The sequence below is a fragment of the Varroa jacobsoni genome, unplaced genomic scaffold (assembly GCF_002532875.2).
Source record: "Varroa jacobsoni isolate VJ856 unplaced genomic scaffold, vjacob_1.0 scaffold_1412, whole genome shotgun sequence".
In the NCBI taxonomy this organism is placed as follows: domain Eukaryota; kingdom Metazoa; phylum Arthropoda; class Arachnida; order Mesostigmata; family Varroidae; genus Varroa; species Varroa jacobsoni.
The window spans coordinates 41,364-58,634 of NW_019214314.1; the positions used below are offsets into that span (position 1 = coordinate 41,364).

The following is a 17,271-nucleotide window of genomic DNA, read 5'->3' on the forward strand; positions in this document are numbered from 1 at the left end:
GATAACTTTTCGCTTTTACTTTATTCTATGATCAACATTACTATCAAAACAAGCACTTATTGAAAATGAACTTGCGTCATAGAAAAATACCTAATTGTTTTAGTTTGTCTTTGTGCCATAGTAACGTTGGAAAAAATAAATTGCGACAAATCAATGTGGTACCGTAATGCGACACACAACTGAACGCCATTAATAAAATCGTAGATAAATGATATCGTTACAAGGCACGAGAGTAATGATTATGAACGATCTGAAAGTGGACCTTTTAACCATTATACTGAACAAATTAAGAAATTATCATTTATTCTTCAAGAGCTGATAATAGACATTTAAGATCTTCAAGTTGTACACTCCTAACTATCCGAATTTTGCGCTAATTTTTGCAACAAAACCATTGGACGCAGCGGATTGATTGGATACACACCTAACTGGAGAGCTCATTCTTCAGTAAAATTTGCTGCTAGAAATCGCTCCTCCGTCAGTACATCTGAACGCACTGCTAGATTCGAATATAAGGTAGGGAAAAATGGCTATTAGTTACAATTTGGTGTGGTCAAAACTGCAATGTTGTTTTGTTCCAGCTTTTACACAGGTCCGCAGGACATTTTACCTTTTAGTTTTGCTGGGTCATTGCTTGTCTGGACATCTCGGATCCAGCTAGGGTATTTGGAAATTGCAGTGCAGTACGCAGATCCCGCGAAGTCACCACATACTGATGGGCCACCAGAGAGAACTCTCCGCCGTTGCCAGGAATTCTTACAAGCCGGAACCAGCGAATTGCGTGAATTAGCGCGGTATGTCGAGCTTAAATCGTGCTTCGTGCCAACTACCTTGTCAAGGCGCTGTAAGATGTTTAGCGCCAGATATTCCTCTTATGAGATGTTCTTTTACCGGATCTGTGAAGGGGCTGGGATACGCTCCAACAAGAAGCCAAATTAGGCCCTACTTGGTCACAAAAAGTCATCATTACTCAGAACCGTCCTTTGCTGGTCGAGTTTCGGGGTGATGGCGCTGGTGAATTAAACTGATCTAGTTATCCACAGAACAATGGGTTCATTTTGAACGTCTTTTGTAAATGACTAGGAGAGTAAGAGACAGTCAATGCTGACTTTGGCGAACTTTTCACTACGCATGTTGAAGATGGTCTCCTACCTGGGCGTTAATTTCGTCTATTGAGTAGGCCATAGAGTAAGCCGCTGTGACAACCATCGGGGAGTTAGTGAGCGCGCCTGAACAGAAATATTCAACTATCACATTTTGATTCTTGTAAAGAATCAAATTCAGAGAATTAACGTGCCACGGCTACGGATAGAGAACCATGTACTCTCTACCAGTAGAATCTGATAACGTCTCGAATTTGATAGCTGGTTTGCCACACTCTGAGTCCAGCGACAAGGCGAAAGAAAGTAGAGTGGCCTGGAAATTGTAAATAATCTCGATGTACTAAACAACGATTTAGGTAGGATCTAAAGTAGACGCTAATTGGTTGAGAGTTGAGTCAGTACAGATAAGTCCCTGGGAATCTCCAATTATCTGGTAGTTTATACGATAATAATAAATAAATTTTGATAACAAGCGGGGAATGACGTCCGTTTACTGTGTTAGAAATTTCGCCTACCATGACCGTACCGAACTCACCAATTAAATAAAAAGCTTGCTACCGCTGAAGTGCATTTTTCATTCGGACATTTCGAATTTCATATTAGGAACTATTTTAAACAAAAGAAAAAGATATTGTTCATGCTACAGAATGAACGTTTCGAATTTACGTCCAGTATTTCTAGTCAATTATTGCTTCAGACAGGTAGCTCCTAATACGAAAAAATGTATCAAAACCCAGCTGGACTATCTCATCAGTCCCCAAATTTTTTTAGCTGGGTACGTTACCAGTGAGCTTCTATGGGGAATATTATTACTCGCGTTATTGTTGCGCCCTATTGAAGCATTGACCTGCTGAATTCATTATTTCGATTTTCAGGCGCCTGACGTCTTCGCTCAACTATGAGGTTCAAACGGTGAAAATCATTTCAATCCAGTACATAGCCCCTTGTACTTGGCATCGCTTTTTTGATCTTTGAATGCTACAGAGTAAAAATTAAAAAAACACAGCACTGACTTTCAACGTAACGATTACTTACGTAACAAAGTAAAAGTGAACATGATTATGACTAAAAAAACGGTGAAGATACCTAACCTTGCTGCTTCCGTTCTTACTTGCGTCAGTCTACTGTAACACTGAGACTAACATCTTAATGGGAAAATTTGTGTAGGCCGATGTGTACGACATTTTAGTAATTACGCTGTTTCCCTAGAATTATCTAACGAGGAAACAGTAAAACGTGACGAAGCTCGTTCGTGTATATCTTAACGTTAATACAACGTTAGTTGTGCCATGCGCCATTGCCAACATTAAGATTTGTGTTAAAGTTACTTTATATGAATTCAGAGGACAGTAAGCTGCTAATAACAGTTATATTATTGTTGGCCATTGTCGGGAAAATTTAACAGAACACAGTTAACTAAGGTGAATTAAATTGACCCAGTCTATGCCTCGTAGATAAAGCCTGTGTCCGTTTTTCTGTCTATTTTTCGGATCCTAAACGGCCTTCAAAGTGATCGAATCGTAACTTTTTTATGGGCTGCTGAAGCTTTGAAAGTGTTCTTTTTAGAGGGAAAAGTTCTCTCCTTGCCATAGGGTACAATGTTAATTTGATTGATCCTATTGAGAATAATTTCGGTCTCGAACGCTCCATGAACGTTTACACGCTCAAAGCCAGCCAATAGATATACCAATATGATAACTGTGTTGCGTGAACAAGTGTGTCTAACATGTATCACGTGACAAACTACGCTTAGACCGTATTCTGGCAGAACTTATTGAGGCATAGCTGATTGCTGTTCGACGTAACTTCTACTATATAATTATAATTAACTTTCACCTCTATACAAGCAGTACTCAAACAGTTCGCTTGTGACGCTTTCGTAAGAACTCAGGTAGTCAGTTAAATTCCAGTAAATCGAATCGCGCAAACGCTCGTCCGAATATTTAGTGAAAAGGCCGGTCCCGTGCCACTTCTGGACATAACCATAACACGTATTTGCAGATTTTTTTACATTGACGTTGTTTAACATAAGACATATAATAGTCGAACAACAACTATTGCATATTATAAACAATTAAGGGCTTATTTAGTTGAAGTACATTTTTATGAATCATATTAAAAAATTAAGATTTACATCCACTTATTCTGGACGTGCTCCAGAAAAAATCTCTAATCTAACTGGTACTGTTAGATTGACTCTTTACGCTTTACATTAAAATACGCGCTTAATTATCGGAATTCAACTTCTTATAAGCTTCTTAGCTTCAAATCGAGACGTCTGGTAAACACAACGATAACAAAAAAGACCATCAAACGCCTCATCGAAACAGTTTTAGGCAACGTGTACAGGGAATAGATGTACTTAGGGCTAACCATGTCAAAACTGTTCAATTTTAAAAAAAAATCTTTGAAGATTCGTAGATGAGCTCAATTGATTTACAAAATTCTCGCTGTTGTCCGCTGTTTCCCCTTTAATGCCGCGTCCAGCTTAATTTTCCGTAGCAATACATAATTCTAAGATTAATTATTTATTGCATTTTATTCCTATTGAGATACAATCGTCAAATTGTAGATTATGAGCGCTATGTGGGGAGCGTTGAACTTAGAATGAGAAACAGGGGCATTGTATAAATAACTTATTTTGTTCATCTATTTGCTATCATACTAATAACGGAAACTATGCTTACATAATGTTAGAATTTCATCGAGCGGTTCAACACAAATGCTAAAATAGTGAAAACTATTACGAAGAAATATTATCAAATTGTGACCGTGACATCAGTTTATTTGCACGACACGTGGTCCTCTGATATCCCTACAACGGAATTTTGGAAATTCTGGACGACTTAAAAAAAATTCGGTGATAAATTCAGTCGTTAATAGCAAGCCACTTCTTTATGCGCCTTACACGATAATCAACTCGCGCTCTCAACTCGAACTCAGGCAGTTACGCTTTGTTCTAAAGAGATATTGTCTGCAGCTTTGAACCTTGAATAATTGCGCGTTATTAATGGCACAAATCTCTTTATTTTTGATTGCATCTTAACAGTTCCTTTTAGAAGCAGCCTTTGCCCACTTTTTTGACACAGTTCGGTCTTCAGATGACAATGCAACCCCATATGTGGTGGGTCATACGTTGCTCGACGTTTTCTAAGATTATATTTACAGGGTAAATAATATCTTACCTTCACGTGAAATAAAAATTATCGAAACGATACAAATTCCGACTGTCTGTTTCTCGACAGCAGAGATACTGAGGGTCAACTTTGTGTTGATTTTTCCTTTTACTTTATGCAAGTACAGTTAATTAATTTTTAGAATGTATTTGAACATCCAATAATACAATGAAAACAATACGATACGATGTTGCCTCAAGCACAAAAAACATTAAAATCCACGTAATAAAAACAAAAAAAAAAAAAATATATATATATATATATATATATATATATAAAATTACGAGCTCTAATAACGACAATCCAACGAATTTTAGTAAATTTTAACGCAGGATTCTAAACCTATGGCTTTAACATATTTTTTCATTGGATTCGGTAAGTGCCAACTATTAGGCGCCAAACATAGCATTAATGAAAATTATCTCCTGGTCAAAATAGAACCAATCATGTTATGCAGTAAAATACATTAGGACGACACATCTCGTATACAAAATTCACACGTTATTTTTGGACTGCAGTTCATGTATGCTTCTAGCACAAGGTAAAAGTTTTTGTTTTATCTCAACTGTACTAGCTACATGTGCCGATTACGCGGTAAAGTTTTGAAGCAGACGACGAATCCTCAGTTGGTTCCCTCTCCTCTTTTAACCAACACAACTATCCTCCTTCGAAGTTCACGTTGAGCGCAACTTTTCTGTGTGTATTGGTATCATCGGATTATCTTCAGCCATTCTTCAGCCGAACTTATTTTGAACCGAGCAATACGTTCAGGTAAGTTTCCTATTTGATACCACCAAACCTACGGAATCTTTTCGTGTTATTCGTGCGCGTTAGCATCATTCGGTAAGCAGGGTTTCTCCTAGTGTTGTAGTAAGAGTGGCTCTTGAAGCCATCTGATTTTCAAAGCGCCAACTTTGATTCGGGGGGGATACACGCTTGCGCGCCCGATTACAGATGCTAGGTGGATCATCTGCTTGGTTAGTCAACTGGTGTGATATTTCGAGACGTGCGATTTGCTCGCTTGCCGATACTTTATCGTAGAAGCTTTCGTGAACAAACTGCGACAGTTGTTGCTCCTCTAGTTCGGGTATACATCAGTGAAGCAACTCGGCCGGCGATACACTTTGTGAAAGCATAATATAGAACATGCTTCGATATCGCTCGGAAATAGCACAAATACTATGTTCATAACAACAACTGCTGTCAGCTGGTTAACGCTGACCGCATCAGGTGATAGGGCAATAGCGGGCTATGATATATTCGCTAAACGCCAAATAACATAAATTACGTTGTTGATTCCATAGTTGCGACGAGAATATCAAAATGTACAGCAATAAAAGTTGTTTTACATGCCTCATTATACCGGGCATCGTGTGGCATTAACGAAAATATTAATCGAAAGTTTGTTCGCGAATTTTCGTTGGGTGCTAGAATGAAACGTATTCATGAGTGCGTAGTTACAAAGTTGACGTGTTGCGGTCTCAGAAAGAGTAAAAAAGAATAATCACATATGGAATGCACGTCACGTGCAATACCCGTCGTCATACGAATGAACTGCTCGTTCACGGCACAAAATGTACACTGTAGGTTAATCAATACAATATATCTCTAATGTTTGTTGTTGAACCTATCCTTATTCGAAGTTTAGTCTTATTCGAATAAAACAATGTCAGCTGCGACCATACGCAGTTGCTCACGGCAGTGTCAGCTGAATTCGAGTGGGATCCGTAGCAAAAATAAGCTAAATACAATTATGATGATGTTCCGCAGGCTAGCCATTCAACTGACAGTCACAGAATGAGGTACTTAGCTAAAGCCAAAACGACGTTTGCTAACGTCTGTGCGAAAAACTACACTTCCGTGGCTCGTATATTCGTTGTCACCTCGTTTGATTTCTGATTTTTATTGATACGTCCTGTTAGCGCGCGAAACAATCATTATCATAATAATAAATAATTAGATTTGGCAGAGATCAAAACTCTTGAGCTGTATATCAAATACATTACTGCACTAAGTTCATGCAGCGTATTGTATATACCACAATAAGGAGTGAGGATCTACAGGAGGTTCTGGATGATTTGAAGATCAGTAAAACGATTCAAGGAGACGGGGTGCAGTGAGCTTTTAAATTAAAAAAAAAAACTTAAAATAATAAAGATCGGCATCGCCAAATCGTTTTGCTGTGTCAATTTTATTAAATTTCTGCCAAATCAATTGTCTTTAATGTTCAGCAAAAGACTGCAATATGAACTACAGGAATTTTGTACTCATGAATAGCTAACCATGTGTAAACTCAAGTTTCTTCTCGCGATGAATTTTCTCAGGAGAATTTTTTGTCATGGAGGAAGCTATGCTGGCGTCATCTTGTGACGGGAAAAATGAGGCTTCGTACGTTGTGATCTATGCTGACGAAGCCACGGAATCTTCAGAACAGCATCATCATCATCATCATCATCCTGTCGCACAGAACGAAACTGTTTCCACTTCTGCGGCAAGCGGGGCTGGGAGACGAAGGAAGGCGATACCTTCTCGAACGCCCTCGGCGGAAAGAGAATTGTTCGTGGGTGGGCTCATCGCCAAAAAGGGACGGGGCCGTGCTACAGTAAACAATATTTCGGCTGGAGCAACAACACTTGAGGATCGAAACGAGTTTCAGGAATGCCCATATTGCGGCTGTCGGTACAAGGGCAAGAGCTCATTCACTACTCACCTACGTAAAAAGCATCCAGACAAGCATAGAGAGCTTGTCTGTTACGTGTGCAATTCAACGGTTCGTATCGTCTTCTAGCTCTCAATAGCCGGATGGATAAGGGATATCGCAAATAAAATCAATTAGAGAAGGTTGTTGCAATGGAGGTATCATGTTCGTTAAGGATATGTATGTTTCACTGATACGTAAAATTGAAGTTTTTGGTCAGTAATTAACTAGAATATTTTTTCCAGGAGAAGCGACGTTTGCTTTGAGCGATGTTGCTGTATAGTATAGCCTTTGTTTTTTGTTTAATGAAATTTAACATTTTTTAATAGCACACATTTAATGGAAACGTCGATTTTTTTCTTTATATTATGTATAGGTTGATGAGATGGCATTTACCCGGCATTTTCGAATACATCAGGCTCAAGATGCCCGCCAGTCGCAAGGTGAGACACGGCTTCTCCAATGTGACTTCTGTGAGTTTCGCTGTCATCTGAACGTGGACCTGATTCAACACATGGGGTTGGAACATGACGGAAATAATGCATTTAGCATTGCTCGTACCGAGGCACAATTTCTTATGAAAAATCGGCGACATCGGAATCATCAAAGCGGTACGGGAGGTACTTTGGCAAAGCATACACGTATGATGAGTTTCAGTGTGGAGGATTACCATGAGGGAAGCACACTTGATGTTGCTCATAGGGTAATGGGGCGAACTCGTAGTTCGGACAATGACTCTGAGAGCACACTGAGCGGTGTTGAGGCTCCGGATATGACGGGAATGATACTCGAGGTCGAAACGCACGACGTCTTAATTGAAACGGGACCACGGCTGGTTGCAGCCCACGAAGATCATCATGCCGTAGTCGAAACGTCGGACAGTTTCAATGATATGGGCCATATATCCGACGATCTACTGTCATGCCTGAAACGTGGTCAGAATGAGCTGCTTTCGCAAGGTTTTACCCATGTGCAGCTGCATCATCTCAACATCTCAGCGTATGAACGTTCGTGGATCAAGTTGCTGGTCGCACAGGCGTCCTCTGCATCAGCCGGCCGACTCGTTAGGATACCAATTGATCGGGCGTCGCTAGCGCCGACGGACGATCAGCTCACGAATTTCGTCATCGAGAATGAGGTGCCAGTGTCGCTTCGGAAGCTTTTCGAAGCCGATGCATGGCATCACCTTCAGGAGCAGGTATTAATGAAACGGGATCGCTTCACATGCTGTGTATGCCGAGGCGCACAGAATCTCAAAGTGTCCGAATGTGGCAGTTGTGGTCGGCGCTATCATCAGAGTTGTGGAGCTCAAGTAGCCACCCAGGCCGACTACAGTTGTGCGGCTTGTCTTCATTAACCATCGACTCTATACCTGTGCACGAAGATTGCCAGCGGTACCGCAATAGCTGTCGCTGTACACGATACAATTTTCATCTATATACATTGCTGTTGTGTTATCAAAAAGCCAGACTAGGTATGTTAGAACAGAAAAATTACACTTATGCTTGTTGTAAAGGGATTCATTTTTCAATATTATTTTTTTTTAATTCCGGTACAGGAAATACGAATTAAGTTGTTGGCCAGAAGTAAACGTATGAAGCAGATCCATTGAGGCAATCTGGTCCTTGTTCGAAATTTGATGGTCTTCAATTTTTTTGATTGTCACTAGTAGTGGCCAAGTTAAGCTACAACACTTACCATGTCCCGAAGTCTAGCTTTCGATTTGGACACCTTATGGAGCATGACGTTTACAACAATCTCTTTCTGTTTTAGGGAATAGACCGAACTTGTTGAATTTATATCGTTAACTGTTCCCATAGACAGGTTTATTCGCTTTCGGGAACAATATTTTTCTTGACCAAACAAATCTCATTTACAATATTAACCTATTCATTCACAAAACAGCCCATTCATTACTGATTTTAGTTCTGTTCATGAATACGAGTGCCGTATTCCCCTGGCTGACTTTAAAATTCATGTCAATGCGTTTAGGTTAGGGTCAGTTTTGCCGAGTATTTTGGGTTGATTCTAGAGGGACGTAGAATAACATAGTTCCTTTAACGAGGAGTATTTCATCATGTGCGACATAAGCAATATTATTTGGGAGAAGGTTGAAGGATAAACTTAGGTTTAATTTCATTTTCGTACTGTTGAGCTTCGATTAAAAACAAATAACCTCATATCATAAATTACTATAAAGCTGTATTGGCAATAGTTCACTGTCGGGTGCTTTCTTCGCCGTTTTGTCACACACGTAGTTAAACAAATGCATGCTACCATCCACAGGTTAAACGCAATCACTACAATGACAAGGTTCACAGAAGCATACTCATATTAGAATTCCGTAGCGAAATGTAAAATAATGTTAAAGATAAAGTGTCACGTTTACCACCAAAGGAAACGAACAGAGGATCATAATGCATTTATGTACAATATTTCGATGCTATCACGAGCACTTGTATTCAAAGTGGCTGATTGGCGAGTTTTATCAGCAAAGGAAAAACAAGAGCAGTGTTAGTGAAGTTACAGACAGCAGTGGTTTTGAGGCGGTCACCGTTGTCGATTCGACTAAGTTGAGTAGTTTCAGCGCTTTCGGCAGACGAATCGACAACTGATATCACTCTGGGGTCGCGAGTAGCAGTTCATGTTTTGTACAAGGTCTGCCGACTAGAGTGACTGTGCAGAAGTGAGTATAAATGCGTTGACATGACAGAACATGGGAGGCGCATTCTAATTAACCGTCCAGGCATTACAAGACTGCTGGGGTGCATATATTGTGTATTCGGCTATGCTTAAACACGCTTAATAAGTCATGGTAGACTGTTAGCAAACTTTACGAGGTATTATCAAGTTTCGTCAAAGGAATTAGTTGATACAAGCAATTCATGAGAAAAATATTAGCCAATTTTATCACTCTGAGAACAAGATATAAAGAGCACAAACACGCCTCACATTCTGTCTAACACATCGATAGTAATAGATGCGTTGTATAATTCGAGAATTTTTTAAGAAACCGCTTTGCTACTGTTACGCTCTGTTCGGCCCGCTAAGCGATCAGGTTAACACACTGCTTTATGGAGTGAAGCCAGTCAGTTAAAGTATTCATTTCGTTATTGTTAGGAATTGGAGTCTTTGTTTGTAGCTCTAAAGCCAATTATGCTTGTCATTCTGCTTATATTGTCGAAGAATAGGGAGTGCAATTGTATTGTTAAATCGTTGCCAATTAGGGAAGTACATGTATAAAATATAATGCGAAAGGTATCACAAGCGATCTAGAACCACACGTCGGGTATTATACAGAGTAAATTAGCCACTCGTGACACGATCAGTGTTTAAGATCACGTGGCGTTGCGGGGGCGGGAGGGGGTGTATGTACACAGTCTATTTATATAGCGGAGTGAGGCTATAGATATGTTATGAGACTAATATTGTCTAAGAAAGAAGTTTCCCAATTGCACAAATATAATTACTGCTAAAAAGGATACCATCAGTTGAGAGTATTGAGTCAGAGAAAACTATTGTTTAGGTTTTCTGCTGTATAGACGTTGATGTTTAGTTTTGCGGTTGACTAAAGCGAATAAAAAGGTGTAATAGTTTATATATTATAAACTACGAGAAACAGTGATGTTAGCACGAAGGATTTTATTTCGATTAAAGATATACCCAACAATTCAATACAATTACAAGCTATACCGCAGTGTAATCATCATGAATCGTCGTTGCGTGGACGATATTCATTTGTTGAAGTGTAAAAGATTACCATGTGTTGTCAAGACGAGCAGACCTAACCAGAACATCAGGGCATATGACAGAAATATGACATATCTGAAATGTGTATCTGTGGTAAACCATAATTTAGTAGTGGCTAGATTGCGAAGTTTCATACTAATTGAAGTTAAACACTCGCTGAAAATTGCGCTTAAAAATTAAGTCCATGACAGTACGGTTACAAACAAAGTGACAAACATTTAATGAATAAAATTTATTAGAACAAATGATGTGCGTACGTTGTTGTTTGTCTTTGTGTCGAAGGCGTTATGTAATAAGCAGCCCACTATCACTTCGTAGTTATGCATGCAAACACATGTGAGAAAACGTTCCCTAATATTAATCTTTCGTGTTATTGATCTCCAAGTATAAAAAACATTGTGACACTGTCGCCGACTTAATACGACATGAATTAAAATAAATCAACAACCATTTGGTAATTATTAAGTTTGACTAAAACTAAAGCTGCCATACAGGCTTTTCACAGATTAGAGAAACTTTCTGGTGGAACTGGCCGCATGAAGAAAAAGATACGGGCAAGTCTAATGCACTTGATACGTACATACATCTGTATTTGAGATGGAAACTGACTTAGTGTAGATACGTTGAAAAAAAGAAATCGAAAAGTGCGTAAGAAGCAAGAAGACGAAGCAAAATTGAGTTTTCGTGAATAGTGTGGGAGAAAAGCGAAGTTGAACAAAACTGAAAAATGCTAAAGAAGAAAAATCATGTTACAGGAAAAAGAAGAGTCATTTATTTTGATATGAAAGCAAATTACGTTAAGTATGACTCAGAAGTGAAAGAAGGCAAAGCATTAATAGGATAAGTGTATGTATATTTATGTGTATACTCGAGTGTACATATATATACCCATTTTATGCCTAAAATGCAGACACGGGAATATAGTACTGCCTAGTAGATCCGTTTGTAGAAACGACTTGTGTCGGTAAGATTCCGAACAAAACGTTGTGATTTAACGCAGGTTCAAAGCACTTAAGGGAACATAACACCTTATTTATTAACGTCATCATTACATACCTACTGGGTAATAAAGATTGAGCCTAAGGTAAAATCATTTGTATGTGAATCGGATTTTTAGTTTTCTTGATACGCGAAGTCTTGACTAAAAGTACTGATTTTTAAATTAATCGTATAGTCTTATATCAATAGACTTTAAACGCAGTTCAATCTTGTATTGGTGCATTTGAAAAGATCGTCAAAACAGTAGGAGCGTACGAGAGGGATTCAGTGTAGATTAACATGAAGCATATAAACAAACAACTATCCTCTCAACAAACCCGATTCTCACGTAGAATCCAGATTTTACGAGTTTGCAAGTTAACTACAAGGCAACACCCTTAGCCGCCGATGAAATATATGTATAATGCATCCCTGAAATGTAATTAAAAAAAAGTAGGTAAATAAAAAAAGGTACAAGCTATGAACCTGAGATGTTTAATAGTATGCAAAAGCCACTTGCGGCTGGCCTATCGATAAAATGGTGAAGTGAGAGACGCATATTTTAATTCCTTTCTGAAAACAGACTTAGAGGTTTCCCGAATTTATATATATATATATATATATTGGTGATGCGTTTATTCTTTATTCATTCTTAGGCTAGCTTTCTGTTTTACATCGACGTTGTGTTATACTTACCCACGTATGGATTCTGGCTTGCACTTTCATTATGTGTATGCGTATATACTTTAACTTTATTATATATATATATATATATATATATATATTACTTAAGGTGCCGTTGATCCAGTTTCTGCTAGACTTTTTCATTTTTTTTAATACATTTGATTGAAGGTACGTTAACTTTGCGCGTAGATGAACTATGTGAAGGTCTTTCTTCGGCATTTAACTCCTTTTTTTTTTGTTCGGTAACTTTTCCATTCTAGCAGCGAACTTCTTGTACGGTGGCACCCCCACTACGAAGCTTCTATGGGTGTCGTCGAGATGTAAACATTTTACTATCAGTATGCTTCTCATGGAGTAGTTTTTCTCAGTCGTCTGGATGAGAGAAAGAAGTAACCACAAAAATTTATTTTCGGTAGAAATTGAAGCTTTTTGTTAAACCCTTACAGAGAAGTAGCAAGGAGCAAATGATTTGTTAACGAATAAGCCGTCGTATTACTCACACTTCTAACAGACTTCTAGCAGCTCGAACTACTTGAAAGTTTGATCACTTGGTTATGGTACTTTCAGCAAATCTACAATAACTTTTTTTATCATATTTAGTGTTCGGTCTAAGTCTTGCTGAACTCGCAGCACTCTTCACTCGCATACTCCTACCAGATCTAGTTGCGGTGGCTTTGAAACCAAATAGCGGACAAAATTCCCAAATGTAATATGCAACATAGAACAAAGCAGAAAATTAGCCCAAGACAGATGAATGCTCCAGTTGTTCGCCCATGAGTTGATGTGCATGCGGTACACTTACTGTCACTGTGTCATTGTGCTCTCCGCAAGCTCAAGGAATTACGTAAGTTGGATTCAAAGCAGGCGGGATATATTGTTAGCCACCAATGAGCGCATAACACATCATAGAGCCAACTTTTGCCGTGTGAGCTCGCTTGAACTTGTAGCGTGTCTTCGAGCTTAATTTGTGCAAGAATCAGGGTTGTGAACGTATGGAGACAGCAGAAAGTTACCATGGATGAGTTAGGCATACTAGATGATGGGTTACTTCTAGTTGATGGCGTAAATGAGTTCCTCGAAGAAAATCCTCGAAACTCTAGCCACGAAATGGTGGAAGTTCTTTCGACGACAGTTGAGAGCGCCTCAGAGTCGACGGACTCCGACGAAACAGTGAACAGTGTACAAAGTAACGAAATATGGAGTCGATGCGCGGGTAATGGAAATGCCACAAATGAAGTTGGTGAAGAAAGCCGAAAAAATCTTTACGAAGGAAAGTATCGGATCGAACGGGAAACGCTGTTATCAACGGACCGAGAGCGTGGATTTCTAACTGCAATATTTGGGTCGGCAAATCTTCATAAGCTCTGGTTTCCTATTAAGCCCGATCAGTTGCCTTCAACGGAAGACGCGCTGAGCAATTATCTTATAGAGAATCTTATACCGACCGAGTTGAACAGATTCTTTGCCCCCGCTGCGTGGTGCCAACTTAAAACTTTGGTAGAAAGGTTAGTCAGCTTTGAGTTCGCTGATGTTGGTCTCAATAATAGCAAGTTATGACTAAGAAAAAACGTTACTCCAGAGATTCTATGCAATATAAAGCGGAAAAAGAATTTTAATAGAAAGCTTAATTGTAAAGGGAAATATTATTTCGTTTGTAAAAGTTATGTTGTCTCTCGACGGTTTAGATTATTTGGGGCGCGAATTAGCATTACTGTTATATGTGTATGAATGGGACATTAGGAACATATTCACAAAGTAAAACTGTGACCTAATTTTTCATAGGCCGTTCGTCGTAGCCTCTGACCATTCTATCTTCCTAAAGAACCGAAGTAACAAAAAATTGCTTCATCAATTCCGAAAGTAAAATTTACTGCTAATAAAAGTTTCTTACGGCTATTGGCCATAAACATCAAAATCGAAAAATAGAGGATAACTTTATGACCTGATATGAAAAAACTATGATGTATTTTGATTTTTCCCAGGTCAGAAGTTTAAAACCTGTATCAAGATAAAAAATTCTGCCTGATGCGTTTTTTTGTTGACGCCAAAAACGAGTGAGCGCAAGCTAATAGCATTCCTCTCATTCTCGAAAAGAATCGAATAAGGATAGTGCAAAGTTCCAAAAAATTAATTAGAGATCCTATGATTTTTGAAATTATTCCCAGCTTTTCCGATAGAACAAAGAAATCGTCGTAATCAGTGGCATGTTGTGTCTAATAGGTGATATATTGCAATTATTTTAGTGATTTTTGCGTAATACATATAAAGTTATAGTCCGCTCAAAGAGGCTTTGGGTAGGCTAAGTGAGCTTAAAATAATTAGTATAATGATAATAGTGTACTGCAATAAAATGCATTATGGAGGCATCATAACACATTTAAATATACTGGGACATATGAAGGTATATGTCAAAACACTTCGAAGTCAAAACAGATCTGAAAATGTTGGAATTTAAGATGATCTGGAAGGAGCCGGAAGATACGAGTCTTAACTATTCGTAGTTCAAGTAACATTTTGTCAGATCAAATAACCTCGTGTAATTTATTTCTTTCTAATTTCAAGACGCTCATAAAATGACAATTACACTATGTTATCTTTTATGCCAAAACAAAATCTAGACCATGATTTGTTTGGTTCTGTTTCATGCCGTTCCCCTGATACAGAAAACGCCGAGCATGGACCTGCCGTCTGTGTTCGATCCCACGTAACCGCAACATGATGGAGTGTGAAACATGCCATACCTGGTTTCACATGTGCTGCGTGCAAGCCGTGCGAACGTCGACCTACGTGAGCTTCGACTCATGGGTTTGCACTTATTGCATTGAAAGGATGAAAAAATGCATTGTCGTTTTGCATAAGCTTAGTGACTAGTAACGCTATGCAGCATTTGTTGTGGATATGCTATTTAGTTTCCATAGTAGGCTACAATAATGATCTCATTGCGATAGCTATCAGTCTGTATTAGATTTGAGCAAGCCCATTGATTTACGCTATGCATGATATGCCTGATTATTATTTACAATTGAAAGTTGCACAGAGATACAATATCGTTGAGCTAATTCTTCAGGGCACAGTCCCTAAAATCGGCTTATAGATATTGATTAGGAGGAACTTTAGCGAGAGGAAGTTGTCTCATTCATTTATTCTAACCAGACAGCTAATGGAAACAGGCCTAAGTGGGAACGATTTGTATTCTTTATCAGCATTCTCATTGTAGTCACTCTGTACAACCTTCTATATATTTTACAATTTTCAGGTCTCGTAGTGATATATGTTAGGTTATATTCTTTTTGAGGAATGCGAGCGAGGTAAATAGCTAAGTGAATCGCGACTTGTACATACTGTCGATGTTATAGTATGGCCACCAGTTATATATCTTATAATGTAACGAATTCGATAAGTACATCAGTTGTGTGTATAGCAGTAACTGTTTGAATACCCAGTTTCTTCGTACTTTCTTGACCATGCATCATTTGCCTTGTGATAATGAAATTATTTTGTTTATGATTGGATCGTACATACATTTCGAAATTGTTTTTCTTGTAAAACACACATTTGTATTGTCTAGATTGGATAACGTCAATTAGTACGGCATACATAAAGCAATTTATCGATTTGTTAAGTAGTGTTTATGAAAATTAAAGTAGTAGATTGGATGAAAACCGTAGAACAACGCCTCTATGAGATAAAATGACGTCCTTTAAGGTGGTATATTTCCATAGAAAGCAACTCCTTATGCAAATAGTGGGTTTCTTTTTACCACTTTTGAGAAATGAAATACTGTGTGTGGCTTAAGCTATTTCGTATATAATGTGCAATTAAAAGAGGGCCTGCGTCGGTTACCCCCGAATACGAATATTAAATTGTCATCTAAAACTTAATGAGCACCTCTAGTAAATAAATGGACTGTCAAAACGATTGCCTCTTTCTCAGTATTCATATACGAGATGCAGGCGTATTGACGAGTTGTATACAAATATTTAGAATAGCTATTTTTCTACCAAGCCATCTATTATTCAATTATCAACTTTCGAATTTTGCTGTTGGAAGTATGTGCTCTGTGCGTGTCATACCGAGTTATGTCCGAAAATGCAATAATGTCCAACTAATGCAGCTAAAACAGGGCAAGGATAGCAAAATCGGCAATAGTGGTGCGTTCAATCGTCACCTATATTTTTTAGGCATAGAAATATACAAGAGTCTCGATTGCGATGTCAGGTGTGTTACACTTCGTAAATCTCTGGTTAGAATATTGAAGTTGTATCCTAATTTATACTGGTGTAATATAAATGATCACTGACTGGGGTAGAAAGAAAGTAAATGATCCAAATGCAAATACAGAAACTATTGTACCAACGATCTGGAATGATCTGTTGGTCGACTCCACATCGGGTTTTAGGCAGATTAATCTAGATTCAACTCTGTTTTATTGCTTGTAGTAGGGCGACCCGTGTTAAAAAAATCATTAAGCATGAATTATCTTGGGGACGGATAGAACTAGAAACATTGATATATGGAGTTGCAACGGAAACAGAGCGAATGCCTTATATCCTTAGCTATACATAACCTAGTCTCCAAAGCATTAGAAATATGGCTATGTTAATACAAACATAGACAGTTCGTATAGAAATGTATGAAACTGTGATTTAGTTAGTGACAAGCAAGAAGCCTTCATTGGAACTTCGAACTTACGTATGTATAGTACATACACAAAAAGATCGAATCTCTTACCAGTTTGTTACTTTCCAACAAAGTACTCCGCAATATTTTGTTGTCAACTGACACTGATGTGAAAACAAGAGATTTGAGTCAATTTGAGAAAGTCAATTAAAGTTTTTTTTTATAGAGGAAGTTCCAGTTTAAATTGTATGTATGTATATAT

The 17,271-nt window shown here is 38.3% G+C and overlaps 2 protein-coding genes across 3 annotated transcripts in view; both read left to right on the forward strand.

Annotated features, from left to right (window-relative positions):
- Positions 1-3,904: 3,904 nt before the first annotated feature.
- Positions 3,905-10,975, forward strand: LOC111269774 (uncharacterized). The gene is made up of 3 exons (XM_022849597.2): positions 3,905-5,050; positions 6,604-7,049; positions 7,354-10,975. The coding sequence occupies exons 2-3, from the start codon at positions 6,618-6,620 to the stop codon at positions 8,332-8,334; spliced, it is 1,413 nt and encodes a 470-aa protein (XP_022705332.1). The 5' UTR covers positions 3,905-5,050; positions 6,604-6,617; the 3' UTR covers positions 8,335-10,975.
- Positions 10,976-12,718: 1,743 nt separating this feature from the next.
- The window catches only part of LOC111269780 (uncharacterized), a 31,819-nt gene continuing 27,266 nt past the window's right edge, over positions 12,719-17,271 (forward strand). Inside the window, exons 1-2 of one of the 2 annotated variants that reach the window (XM_022849603.2) lie at positions 12,723-13,894; positions 15,053-16,252. In XM_022849603.2, the coding sequence (XP_022705338.1) occupies positions 13,404-13,894; positions 15,053-15,260 (699 nt within the window). In that variant the 5' untranslated portion in view covers positions 12,723-13,403 and the 3' untranslated portion in view covers positions 15,261-16,252. Of the gene's footprint in view, positions 13,895-15,052; positions 16,253-17,271 lie in introns of those variants that run through there. The other variant, XM_022849604.2, reaches the window with a different exon arrangement.

Bases quoted from the DNA above. Each gene is read 5' to 3' on its own strand.
- LOC111269774 (XM_022849597.2), top strand. From the start codon at position 6,618: ATGGAGGAAGCTATGCTGGCGTCATCTTGTGACGGGAAAAATGAGGCT. The intron at 7,050-7,353 runs GTTCGTATCGTC...TATTATGTATAG, and splicing joins GTTACGTGTGCAATTCAACG to GTTGATGAGATGGCATTTAC.